This window comes from Rhodnius prolixus, unplaced genomic scaffold (genome assembly GCF_049639745.1).
Source record: "Rhodnius prolixus isolate KJV_2025 unplaced genomic scaffold, Rpr scaffold_5, whole genome shotgun sequence".
Taxonomy (NCBI): Eukaryota; Metazoa; Arthropoda; class Insecta; order Hemiptera; family Reduviidae; genus Rhodnius; species Rhodnius prolixus.
Window position 1 is genome coordinate 12,614,752 of NW_027411624.1, and position 13,414 is coordinate 12,628,165.

General features: G+C 34.7%; 1 protein-coding gene across 8 annotated transcripts in view; it reads right to left on the reverse strand.

Annotated features, from left to right (window-relative positions):
• Nucleotides 1-13,414, reverse strand: part of LOC141457978 (uncharacterized) — a 76,737-nt gene that overhangs the window by 62,755 nt on the left and 568 nt on the right. For all 8 annotated transcript variants that reach the window (XR_012460691.1, XR_012460692.1, XM_074135404.1 and 5 more), the window contains exons 2-3: nt 13,112-13,366; nt 1,779-2,010 (exon numbers count right to left, since the gene is read on the reverse strand). Coding sequence is in view for 6 of the 8 variants with exons in the window: in XM_074135404.1 (XP_073991505.1) it covers nt 1,779-2,010; nt 13,112-13,366 (487 nt within the window). In the remaining 2 variants the exon portion in view is untranslated. The remainder of the gene's footprint in view (nt 1-1,778; nt 2,011-13,111; nt 13,367-13,414) is intronic.

Sequence of the window (13,414 nt, forward strand, 5' to 3'; positions counted from 1 at the left end):
TTTGAAAAGCTTATTAATAACAAACCATTTTTGCATATAACTCTGGTCACCCTGTTTAATAAAATCGTATTAAATAATTAATTTAATATTTAATAATTAATTCAATACCCGTAATGATTATTTATTAATAAAGAACACAATTTTATAATTTTGTAGGTAAAAATTAATATTTGAAAAACCGAGACGAGACCGAGATTTCTCGAATAATGTCTCGATCTCAGTCCCTCAAATCTCGTTTCGGTCTTGTCTCGATCTCGGTCTCGGTACCGAGATTGAGACCGACATTTGTCTCGATTCCCGTGCAGCATTAAATCCAAGGCCTAAACCACGAATCGAATCCGGTAACGCAATACTTTTTAACTTTGAAAACCGTGCCTCCAACCGCTCAGCTACCGAAATGCCTGCTTTCCTAAATACAGCTTCGAATGGGCTTTCCAAGTATTAATAAATGCGTGGAAGCCTGGATGTCTATCCATTGTCTAATCTACTATACGACATCAACCAAAGACAGAAGTGAGAGTGGAGTGAAGCTGATGGCCACTTTTGCATACTTTTGTATGGATAACTGTTTCTTGAGAAATCATCTGAAGAGCCAGGCTCTGTTGCTGAACGAGCTCAAGTCAAGGAGCTGCTTTACTGATTTCAATAAGGCATATAAGAGACATTCTCACGAGAAATAATAACCAAAATAAAATCTCTTGATTGGTTGTCAGCGGATTCAGGGCATGCTCTTGAGGCTGTAGAATGTCAGGCCCAGAAGGCTATCTAAGGTGTCTCACTTGGTACCAGATCTCCTACGTTTCCTAGTTTAACGACCAAAAAAGGCAAGCTTGAGGACGAACTTAGCTGTATGTCAATTATCACAAACTATCTTGTCATTGATGTAGAAGTTCTCTGGTAATTAGTGAGTCTCTATTCGTCGTTTACCGCAGTCTGTTCGTAACGTTTGTTCTCTGGCGCTCGTACGGAAGTGTTTTCCGTTTTCCGCTATTCTCGCTACACCGCACGTTCACCGCAACTGTACGAGTGTTCAGTTTACTACTCTTTCTGTTACACCGCAATTTCTAGTGTTATCCCGTGTTCACTTCTATTCGTTACACCGCATGTTCACGGGTACGCAGTTTTCCGCTATTCTCGCTACACCGCATGTTCACCGCTATAAAAGAATATTACGCCTATTTGGCCTTCAATCAGCTCGCCTTTAGTCAAGAGGACATAATCTACGCTCATAAAGGTATCTGGGGCCAGGGGGTGGGGGAGTCGACTCTCTTTTCCCTTTGGGGTTGCCATTTCCTTAGAGCTTTGTCACGCCAGTGTCCACATCTTGCAAGGTAAGCCTTATTATTTCATTATATTTGTATAATTTCATTTGATTGCCCGCTTAACGAACTACACGCTATTCTATACAGTCCACTTACCGCGTTTGTTTGCAAAGATCAAACAAATTTCATATTTAGTAACGACAACTTATTAAATAGTTCTGAGGAAGTGTCATATGTCAAAGTTTCAAGATCCAGTTCAAAAATATCAGAAGCCTACAGCATATCGAGAGTAGAGTGAAAGAATATATAATCTCAAAACAGAGAAGTTATAGATTCCACAATCTTGATAACCGTTATTCGTATTTCTACCGCTAAAGATACAAGGTAACGATAAAAATTCTCTAAAATTAACCATGCATAAATTCAAAAGATAAATCGTAGCAGATTTGTGAAGCTTCAACACAAGATCTTGTCTTCTTAAATAAAAATATTGATGAAAAACAGTTTGAGACGTACCAATTTTCAAACAAAAAATTCTTCTGGCAATGTATTGTTTCTTTGTCATACATAGTCATGAAAGGATACGTTTGATTAAATTCAACTGAATCTTTGTTGGTCATTGTAACCGTTACAGTATCTACTCTAGCCAACAGCAGTTGGTTATTTTTAGGAACTGTTGATCTGAGAACGTTCTCTATCATTGATGTTACAGGATATCGAAATGGAACTGTTAGGAACATTCCTTCCGCTGCAATAAAAAAAATTAAATGTAAATATTAATCCTAAATTTTGTTACTAATTTTGCAACTGTTTAAAGAGGGGCTACCTGGGGTTCAGAGGATTTTAATTTTGTTTTGCAAAATATTATGATTTCTAAAGATTGTTTCATGTATTTTCTTTTTATTTATTTTGTAGGAAGTTTAATTTAGTGAGTTTTTTCTTTTTTTAAAAATAATTTGAACGATATGATATTGAGTGTTAGAAAAGAGTCACCTGGATAAGAAAAATAGAAACTACAAAAAAAAGACAGCTCAGTTTTGGCGACAGCAGAGACGAGTCGAGTGTGGCCACATCAGAGTCAAGTCGAGTTTGGGCTAGACAAGAGCGAAGTTGAGTTGGAGAGAGCGAGCTGAGTACATTGGCAAGAATTGGGTGATCGCTTTACTCCTCAATTCCTTCCAGCGAGGAACACCACAGGAAATTCCCGAAAGAGGCTTGCGGAGGAGAGGCTGGTCAGCTCGAAGAAAGAATTAGTAGTAATTATTATTATTATAGTCTTTTATTTAGCAAAATACAAAAGAAAGCAAAAGTAACGAAATAAAAATAAAATAAAAGACATACACTTGGTCGAAACCATCAGCGGGGTTGTTGTTAAGTTCCAAAGTGTAAATATAAATTGTAGACAGCATAAAATAACTAAAACGAACTTTTTATCAAAATACTTAAAACAGAAAATACTCTTTTATTACAAATATTCTTCATTTATTTATTTATTTCTTTTCGTATGCCAAGAAAACTTTTAATTATTCTTATAGATGATTTTTATTTTAATTAATTTGAGTTGGCCTTGGGCAGTGATAGTGTACGGTTGTCTCTTTAACGCTCTGTATGTTTTTCGAGTTTTTGAAGGTTTATTGCCTTTGTTTTGATTGAAAATAACTCCAGCGAATCTGTGAATTACGTTGCTTACGTTGATGCAAGTAAATTTGTCGTTTATTTTGTGTTTGCTGATATATTATAGAAACTAATTGAAATCTAGTTTAAAGAGCTTAGTTATCAAGTTACTGTTTTTTCGTATTGTGAGTTCATAGTTCAGTTTTCGGTGCTAGTAGCCGAGTCAGTAAAGAAGAAATAGTTGGCAAAATATCCGCATGGCTGCGTCTGAGGTAAAACCGCAAGCGAGCAGTGGGGAGAGTTGCTTCCCTTCAGATAATTCTAGCCCGGCTAGACAAGATAAGTACTGATATGAATTCCATTCAAAAGGACTTAGCTGCGTTTAAACTCGAACACCAAAGCTCGTCAAAAGATATTATTGATATTAAAAAAGACGTTAATAAACTATCTCTTAGATTCTCCAAAGACATTAAAAAAGCAGGAAAACATATATTGGAAATAAAAAATGATAATATTAAACTAAATAATAGAATTATTGAACTACAAAGATCTATTATTGAATTCTCCCAACAGTCGTACCAAAATATACTTAAAATTGACAATATACCTGAATTGCCTAATGAAGATTTATTTTCGATTTTCGAAACTCTTTCGAAAGAAATTGATATTGACTTTGATAGAGATGTTATTGATAGTATTTACCGTGGTCGGACTGGAAGGAACCCCAGTCATCCGCCAATATTTGTTAAATTTATGAAAACTTCTATAAAGATAAGCTTTTTAATTAAATGCAAACTAAATAAGAAGAAATTGTCCCTGAAGATTTTTGGCCTTGATGCAACTTCATTAATTTATGTGAATGAATATTTATCGCCGCCCAGCTTCAAAGTTTTTAAAGAGGCTAAAGTTTTATTGAAGGAAGGTAAATTGTCTCGATTATGGACTCGAAATGGGAAAGTAATGGTTAAATTAGCTGAAAATCCTACTCCAATACATGTTCGTTCATCGGAAGATCTCCTAGATCTGACTACATCGCAGATGGGAAAACACCAACTTGCGTATTTTGACTTGTTTGGAACTGATACAGATTGTGAGGATACGGATACATCGGCACAGTCGGGAGCCTCAAAGACTACAAAGAAGAGGAAGAATCGCGAAGAATATCCATCTACTTCATCAGGTCCCTTAACACCTTTTTTACTAAAGAAGCCTTCGTCCATAGTGCCGAAAAAGTAACTCCCAATAAATTGAGCTCTGAAGGAAATATTGTAAGTAGAGGTAATGTTTTGAATATTGGTTTTTGGAATATTCATGGTGTTTCTACATTAAGTTACTTAAATAATGATCAAATTAGTGAGCTGTTAAAGTTTGATATTCTGGGCTTATGTGAGACATGGTCAACCAAGGATTGTATATATTTGCCTTTTGTAGATAATAATTACGTACATTTTGTTTGTAAAGCCAGGAAAGATTTTCAGAGAGGTAGAGCCAGCGGTGGTATTGCTGTTTATGTTAAAAAAAGTCTGTTCAATAATATTGTCTTAATTGAGTCTAATGAAAATTGGATCTTCCTGAGGATGTCATTTTTGTCTGGCTTCATAATTGTTGGATACTTGTATTTTCCGCCTAATCTGAATTTTGATGTAATAGTAAAATTTATTAATGATACTCTATATAACTTGATGGTAAGTTATGTTAATGATAAATTTATCCTAGCTGGGGGCTTTAACATTAGAGTTGGTAATGGTAATAGTTTGGATAATGACCTTTTTGATGATTCTTTCTTTACTGGTGTTAGATCTTCGATGGATGATAAGTTGGACACGAGGGGTCGCTGTCTGATACAACATATGGAAGAGTTGGGCCTACTATTGTGTAATGGCAGATCTCCCAGCGACTCTCCAGGCCGGTACACTTTCGTCGGCCCCCAGGGAAAGAGCACCATAGATCTGACATGGGTCAATCATTTGGCACTGAACTGTTGTCTCGATTTTAAGATCAATGATAATTCTTCCTTCTCGGACCACTTTCTGTGCTCTTTGACATATAGCGAGCCGGGTATATCCGCCTTCTCTAAGGATACTAGGCGAATACCTGTTAATAGCTTTTCAATTTTGGACTTATCTCCAGAAAATTTAATAAACTTTTACTATCTGTTGGATCATTCTGTCAATATAAATGTCTTCAGTGACTCTGTGGAAATTCTAAATAGCAACCTGATTGATACAATGAACGTTGCAGCTAGAAATTCAGGAATTATTAAAGAAAAACATTTTTCTAATAGGTCTGCATGCAGCAAACCTTGGTTTAATAGGAACTGCAGAGCCGCAAAAAAATGTTTTAACTCTATTCATAGAAAATGTAGAAGGGATGGTTTTGAGGGAGAGCTGTTTGAACTCTACTTGAATGCTAAGAATCAATATAAAAAAATTATTAGACAGGAGAAAGAAATATTTAAGAATAAATTGAGGGCTGATTTCATGAATATAAATAATTCCAAGCAATTCTGGAATTTAGTGAAGGCCTTAAATAGGAAACCTCAAGTCAGTAGTTTAGATGTTGCAACTTGGGAGCAATTTTATACTAACTTATTTCGAGCTAATTCCCCGAACCCTTTAGAATCGGTCCATTTTTATGGCGTTTCAGTCGAGAGTCTTGATTCGCGTATCACCTTGGAGGAGCTTGTCGACAGTATGGATTCCGGCAGGAGTGGCAGGTCACCTGGCCCTGACTTGATTCCTACCGAGTGTTTTAGGACTCTGCCTGCTAGCTGGGTTCACTACCTTTTGCATCTCCTAAATGTAGTTTGGGAAAGTGAAACGGTGCCTGAAGCCTGGAGTGTCATCAAGCTAAATCCGATTTTTAAAAAAGGGAACCCCGAACTACCTGAGAACTACAGGGGTATTGCCCTTGTAAATTGTATTACAAAGATTTTTACAAAAATTTTAAATAATCGACTTAGTAGTTGGGTTGAATCGAATGAGGTGCTACCTATAGAACAATACGGCTTTAGAGCCGGCAAGAGTTGCGTTGATGCTATTTTTGTTCTGAACTCCGCTATTAATATTCAGTTAAGGTCGAAAAACAGCCAAGTCTGGGTCATCTTTGTAGATTTTATGAAGGCCTTTGACTCTGTGTCCCATGACCTTCTTTGGCTTAAGCTATTTGATCTAGGAATTAGTTCAAAATGTATAAGATTGATTAAAAAAATTTATGATAATGCTGTTGTTTTCATTGATCAACAAGCCACTCAATCTAGGAAAATAAAGGTCGATAGAGGGGTTCTTCAGGGGGAAAAGCTGAGTCCTCTGCTATTCTCACTCTTTATTAGTGACATTGTGGACTTTTTCCGTTCTAATGGGGCTACTGGTATTAGCATCAATAACGAGTCAGACCTGTTGATGTTGCTGTACGCCGATGATCTGGCTATCTTTGCATATTCGTGGCATGATGCTCAATTTAAACTTTCGTTACTGGCTAAGTACTGCGAAAGAAATGAGCTTGTAGTGAATACCTCAAAAACAGTTATAGTACCATATAACAGAGCTGGCCGCATCAGGAAACACTCCTCTTTTACATATAATGGTATCCCAATAAAAGTTAGAAGTAACTTCACATACCTAGGTGTACCTCTTGCTTCCTCTGGCAAATTCAGATTAGCATGCGAGTTTTTTGTTTCCAAGAGCTCTGTTGCGATACCAAGAGTTTTAAACGTTCTATCATATTACAAATCTGACAGTTGGAAATCTAAAATGCTTCTTTATAACAGTATGATCTCATCCGTGCTCTTATACTCCTCAGAAATCTGGGCGCTAAATTATTTTGCTCAAGTTGAACGCGTTCAGTTAAAATTTTTGAAGTTGCTCCTGAATCTTCCACTTCACACACCTGATAGTTATGTCCGCCTCGAATCTGAGTGTCTCCACATTAAGGTCAGAGTCTTTAGTAGAGTTTTGAAATTCTGGGTTAAATTGTTATCCGCGGATAACGATTCATTGCTGAGAAAGTGTTATTCCAGACTTGTGGAACTTTTGCCTAACTCTGATGTTCCCTTTAATTGGGCTGGTTCCCTGAGGGACCTACTGTTCTCCATTGGAGCTCAGGACGTATGGCAGATGCAATACGCGGATAGTTGTCATCTAAAAGACCTCAATTTAAAATTTTCTAATAATAGTTTCAGTAGGGATATCGATGTGGTAATCAACTCAACATACAATCCAAATTACCGATTACTATGTGCTCTAGGGCAGAATAATGCGCTTATTAATCTTAATTGTAATTTTGTTATGACCAGAGTAATTGTTCAGTTTAGAGTAATTAGCAATAAGTATCCAACCGTTCTGTACAATGGTGTGAAACACCATTTCTATCCTAATAGAACCTGTTTTACTTGTTTTAGCAATCAAAAAGATGATGTTTCACATTTTGTCCTAAGCTGTTCTTATTATGGAAAGTTAAGGGAGAAATGGCTTCACAAGTATTTAATTGCCAGTTCTGATCCCTTCCTCTCACTATTTGATATTGTTGACAATTTAAAATTGAAAAGTATTTTTTATTATTTGGCAGGCGCGTTGGATGAGAGATTAAAATTTGTTAACTGTATTTTTGGCAGCTATAAGGATATCTCTTTCTAGAAATAAATTTAAATTTTCAGTAACCACTTAATTATATGAAGGGATTAGCACCAACACTAATTAATATTGTCATTTGAATTTTTGTTTTTTGCTCTTGTAATATTTATATTTTTGTTTCTTATGAAAATTTCATTATTTTTTGTATTTTATTTTATCTTTGTTTCCAATGTATTTTTTATTGTTTAGCAGAGGCCAACTCTCTTGCTCTTTGCTACAGAATGTAATTTCTATAAAGCATTATAAATAAATAAAAAAAAAATAATTTTAATTAATTTATTTCCAAAAAAGTTTATTTAAAAATCTAAATCCTAACAGAAAGTTATATACATATTTTCATTTAGGTAGTATGTAGGCAATTTGCAAAATTCCAAAAAAAAATTTAAAAGATAATTATTGAAGTAGATACCCACAAGCATATTTACAGAAATTAATTAATTGAGTCCACTTATTGTATCCATTTAGAAAATTTATCATTTCCTGTTCAGTAAGGCTTTCCTTTAAGAAATATTTTTGACGACCCACACCCAATCTGGGACACTCTGCAAGGAAGTGGTACAGACCCACAGTCACAAACATATTACATAATAGGCAGAATTCATTTATTGGTTCCCTGAACGGGTTTGCATTTGGACAGAATAGATCTCCTCTAGCTTTAATAATCCACATCATTTCATTAAGAGAGAAAGAATCATTTATGTAGCTATTCGTCGTCAAATCATAATTCAGTATACTATATATTCTTTGTGATCTTGAATTCCTAGCATCATTAATGAAGCCTAACATTTTGTTTTCAGTCTAATTAAGTTTGATTTTTTTAAACTGTATTTTCCAATTTTTAATTGTTGTTAAATTTAAATTTGTTAAATCAGCTGCTACATCATAATTTGTAATTAAAGTTTTTAAACTACTGAACCAGGAAAGATTTCTTTTTATTATTTCACAAGCAAGAATTTTTGGGTACCTATTGTCAGGAAGAGTAGATAGTTTACAGATGTAATTGAAATGGAGTTGAAGTGTGTAGAGGTGGGGGTGTATTGAGGTAAACGAAACAATTTCTTAAGAAAATAACGGTGCAACTTGTTCACAGCCTCATAGTCCCTCCATCCCCAAATCTGTGCACCGTAACACATTGTAGACCGAGACACTGAATTATACAATTTCGATGTGTATGGTATATCATTATTTAATATAAAGCTTTTCCAAATACTGTTTAATCCCGCTTTCGCCTTCATTATTCTTTCTTCAAAATGGTTCTTCAATATCAGGGTAGGTGTTAGCGTTATACCAAGATATTTATATTGATTTACAATATCGATCTGTTGACCGGCTAACCACCATTTCGCAGATTTGGCACGCCTACCACCTTTACTAAATACCATTATCTTTGACTTCGATAAATTTATTTTTAGATTCCAACGGAAACAATAATTTTCCAAAGAGTTGATCATTCTTTGGAGACCCTCGGGAGTGGTCGAGAGCAAGACCAAGTCATCAGCATAAGCAAGGAGTTTAAACTGAACATTATTAACCCAGATACCGTCCTCATCCAAAAACTCCTCCAAGTCATTTAGGTATAATGAAAATAGCAAAGGGCTTAATGGACACCCCTGTCTAACGCCCATGTTAATTTCAAAAGAATTTGTCAGACCATCTTTACACCAGACTGAACTTTTTGTATCCTCTAACAGGTCGTTTATGGCATTGACAAATTTAGTAGAAAGGGGCCTTACCCTGTTTATAAATTTTATTATATTCACCTAAAAGTTGAGATAAAAAGATTTCCGGGGCATTTTTAAAAAACTCGCTAGGTATACGGTCCATTCCGGGAGCTTTATTCACCTTTAGATTACATAACACATATTTTAAATCTTCCATTGTAAAGTCTATATCCATATTTTCATTAATAATGCAAGGTACAGCGTACACAATACGGGAAGTAAGTAGTGGGGGGTTATATAAAGAGTTTTACTTAGTAGTACTACTAAGTAATTAGTAGTAATCACTTTTCTATTTATTTATTTTGTTGTGTATGAACTTTTGGGACATTATTTATCCAATAACTTATATTATTTTTCTGTGCGTTCACCTTTATAATTATTCAATATAAGTTTTAATTTGTATTATACTCTTTAGATAGTCAAACACCCAAATAGTGATAAACAACCTCTATTTCATTACTATTACAAAGGGAACACCTTCTTTGTTCCTCGGATCTACAAATGCTGAAATTGAGCTTAATTAGCTGTCCACGCAGTTTAAATATATCTCTTATAAACCTTAAGTTATTGTGATCCGAGATATAATGATCTTCTGAGGAGAACAACTTCAGATCTTTATAAAAGGCATGAATGGATTTTTGCGCTTTACATATCATTTCTTTTCTAAAATCTTTTTTTAAAGCTTCTAACATATTTTCATACATATCCCCGGACAGATAATCCAACTGCAAACCCATTTTATTACAAAAGTCTAAATTATCTTTGTGCCACAATATTCTTTTCTCAATAATTTGCTTTGCCCAAATTTTAGGCAGCCTTGAATCTGGCATCAGCAAAACCTTCCTAATATAATTAAAATGTAAATTCAGCGTATAGAAAAAAATCGACTAAAATTTGTTTCCAAGTACAAAATATATCTGGTTGAATTGAATGGCAGCGAAAACAATTTTTTCATGAAGAATAGGTTTAATTTTTCGATTTCTTCAAAACTATGGCTCCCCCATATTTGGGCCGCATAACATATTATTGAGCGTACACAAGCATTAAAGATAACCATTTTCTTTGAAATTGGAATCTCGTTTTTATTAACAATATTACTGTAAGTGAAATTCAAGGCGAACTTAGCTTTAAGAGACTTCTCTAAAAAGTGTTTTTTCAAATTGATACGAGGGGTAAAACCAATCACTAAATAACTATAATAATTAACAATTTCCAAGGGCTTACCATCCATCTTCCATTTTTCATTTTTCGCACGCCTACCTCCTCGCCCAAACACCATCACTTTAGATTTCTCTTTATTAACTGTTAAATTCCAAAGCCTACAATAGCGTGATACATTGTTTATCATCATTTGCAGTACATGGGGATCCGGCGCCAGCAACACAATGTCGTCGGCGTACATAAGACATCTTATGTTTACTCCTCCAAAATAATCTCCTCCACCAATATTATCATGAAAATCATTCATGAAAATTGAAAATAAACTGGGAGAGAGTAAACAACCCTGTTTTAACCCAACCACTGTTTCAAACGACTCTGTAAGCCCATTTTTTGTCCATACTGCGGATTCTGTAAACCTATTCAACCCTCGAATGGCTTCAATAAATTTATTTGATGCTCCTAACTGAAATAATTTGTAAAAAATTGTGTTCCTATCCGGAGAGTCAAATGCTGCCTTAAAATCGATAAAAAAAATATATGTTTTGTGACGTTTTAAATGGGTTTGCAGTCCGATAACATTCACCAAATTAAATATGTTATCAATCGTTGAATACCCTTTTCTGAAGCCCGCTTGGTATTCATTAATTACATTATTCTCAGATATCCAACGTTCCAGTCTTAATAATAATAAACCCGAGAATAATTTAGCTATGCAATCTGTGAATGCTATTCCACGGTAATTACTAATTTCTCCTACATCCCCTTTCTTGGACAGTGGAAAAATAATTGATTCACAAAAACTGTTTGGTATATGACTTTGAAATAAAGCACATAGACGGAAAAACCAATTATGTAGCCGACGTGCCATCAAGAAATCCTGTTCCTTTAAATATCATCCTGAACGATAGTAGTGAAGACTCCCTAGATGGCGTACCCTTATTAGATCCAAATGAAAACCTAGATGATATCGATCCCTTTGACCCTTTAGAGTCCCCATATATTGAGGAAACATTAGCAGAATCATTAGAATCGCCAAAAGAAGAAGAAATCTCCAAGATATTGGATGAAATCAATCCCCCAGAAGGAAGGTGTGAACCTTCAGACCCTATAGACCTAGATGAACTTGTATCAAAAACCCTAAATGAATTAGATGAATCAAATGAATCCTATTCCCCAAAAGAGAATAACGTCCTTACAAATGAAGAAATTCCCTCCGGAGAAATTACTCCAGATATTGTCCCGAATCAAATAATTATAATCCTAGATAATAAGAAATATGTCAACATAGAAAAACACCAAATCCATTCAACATTGGCAATCCTGCCAACAGTAAAAGAAAAACATACTTCGGCTAACGAAGCAGATTAATACGGCAAGTAGCAAGGCCACATAAAGAGACACTCACCAAACATTGTTTAGAATTCTTAAAACCCAACACCACATACGGCGTTTATTGCTCTAATCAAGCTGTAGTAATGAGCAATATATTAGATGATGTATTCCAAATATTTAAAGATATAGTAATAACTACATACCCCTCAATCCGTATTAAAAGATATTTTAAAATTAATATAGGTTGAGGAAAAAGAAGACCAAGTAGAGTTACTTAAAAACCATCACCTCGGTAAAACATGCCATGGAGGAATAAATGACATATATACAAAATTATAAAGAAAATATTATTGGCCCCGTACGACAGATACAATCACCGAAGTAATTAACAATTGCGACACCTGAAAACAAATTAAATACGAGAGGAACCCTCCAAAACAACGGTTTCTTCCATAACTTTTTATGCACTTTAAAACTGTGTAGATGAAAATGGGCGTCAACTGCAAACCCTCACTTTTGGACGCGCGTCAGGAATCCAAAGGCAAATCACAAATTTTGAAAGCAGAGGGCAACAAATTTTTCAACCATTTTTTGCTCAGAAGAACCGATAAATCATGAAATGCATTTGAGTCGTCTTAAAATGAACACCCCGAATAAGGAAGTGAAAATATGATCTAGAACCTTGATCTATTTCTTGGGAGAAATTTCAAACCGAGGTGGTAGAACACGGCGTAATTTGATGCGATTTATCTACGTAAAATATACTGCTAATTCTAAGTTGAGTTGTCGTCTTTCTAAAGTTTTTAAATTCAACAATTCTTAATTTTATTTTACTTTTAAAGCTAACCCTCCTAGATACTTCTGCACTTTCCTCAGCTTCATATATTGGTCCTTCCGGTAGCAATTAAACAAAGTTAAGATCCCTCAAGCATTCACTTAATTTTTATTTTTATTTTTCGTAACCGTATTTGATAGCAGCAGGTTCAATCAAAACTTGCTGTAAGCAATTGTGCTTGTACTACTAATTTTGATTGTTTCTAAACGGCTCAAGTTTAAGTTCCAAAATGAATCTTCAGGACATCTTTAGAAATGTTTTTTATATACTAAGCAACAATATAGAAAAACGTAAAAAAGTATTTGAGAGCAGTATATACATTTACTACAAAATTTTAACATTATTATTCAAAGATCAACTTCAATTTATTAATCTTAGGGAGTGTTATCGCTGGGTAACTTCTCCCCTCAATTAGTTAGTTCGATGTCAGTTATTGTCATTGTTACTTATAGCGTGTCTAGCGCTGGTGTAACTTTACAAATAAATTAAAAAAAAAAAAAAATTAATTTAATTTGCAAATTATTATTTGTTTATGTTATCTAATATTATACTTACCTTCAGGAATAGCAAGGCATGGTTCCGCATCAGTAATCCTAACGTCTTTGAGAACTAGCGCCTCACATTTTTTAAAAATATTTAATTTTCGGAATCGGCGTTGATTGAAACGTCTTACGTATCCTGAACCGTCATCAACAACCATCTGAAAGTCATCTCCGAATCCTTTATATACTCCTATGTCCATTTCTCTTGGCGCGTTACGTGCGTAATTAACGGAGTAAAGTACCGCTGGACCTCTCAAGATTGAAAATGCTAAAACAAATGGACGGTTCAATATAAAGAAATAAAATTACTAACGTC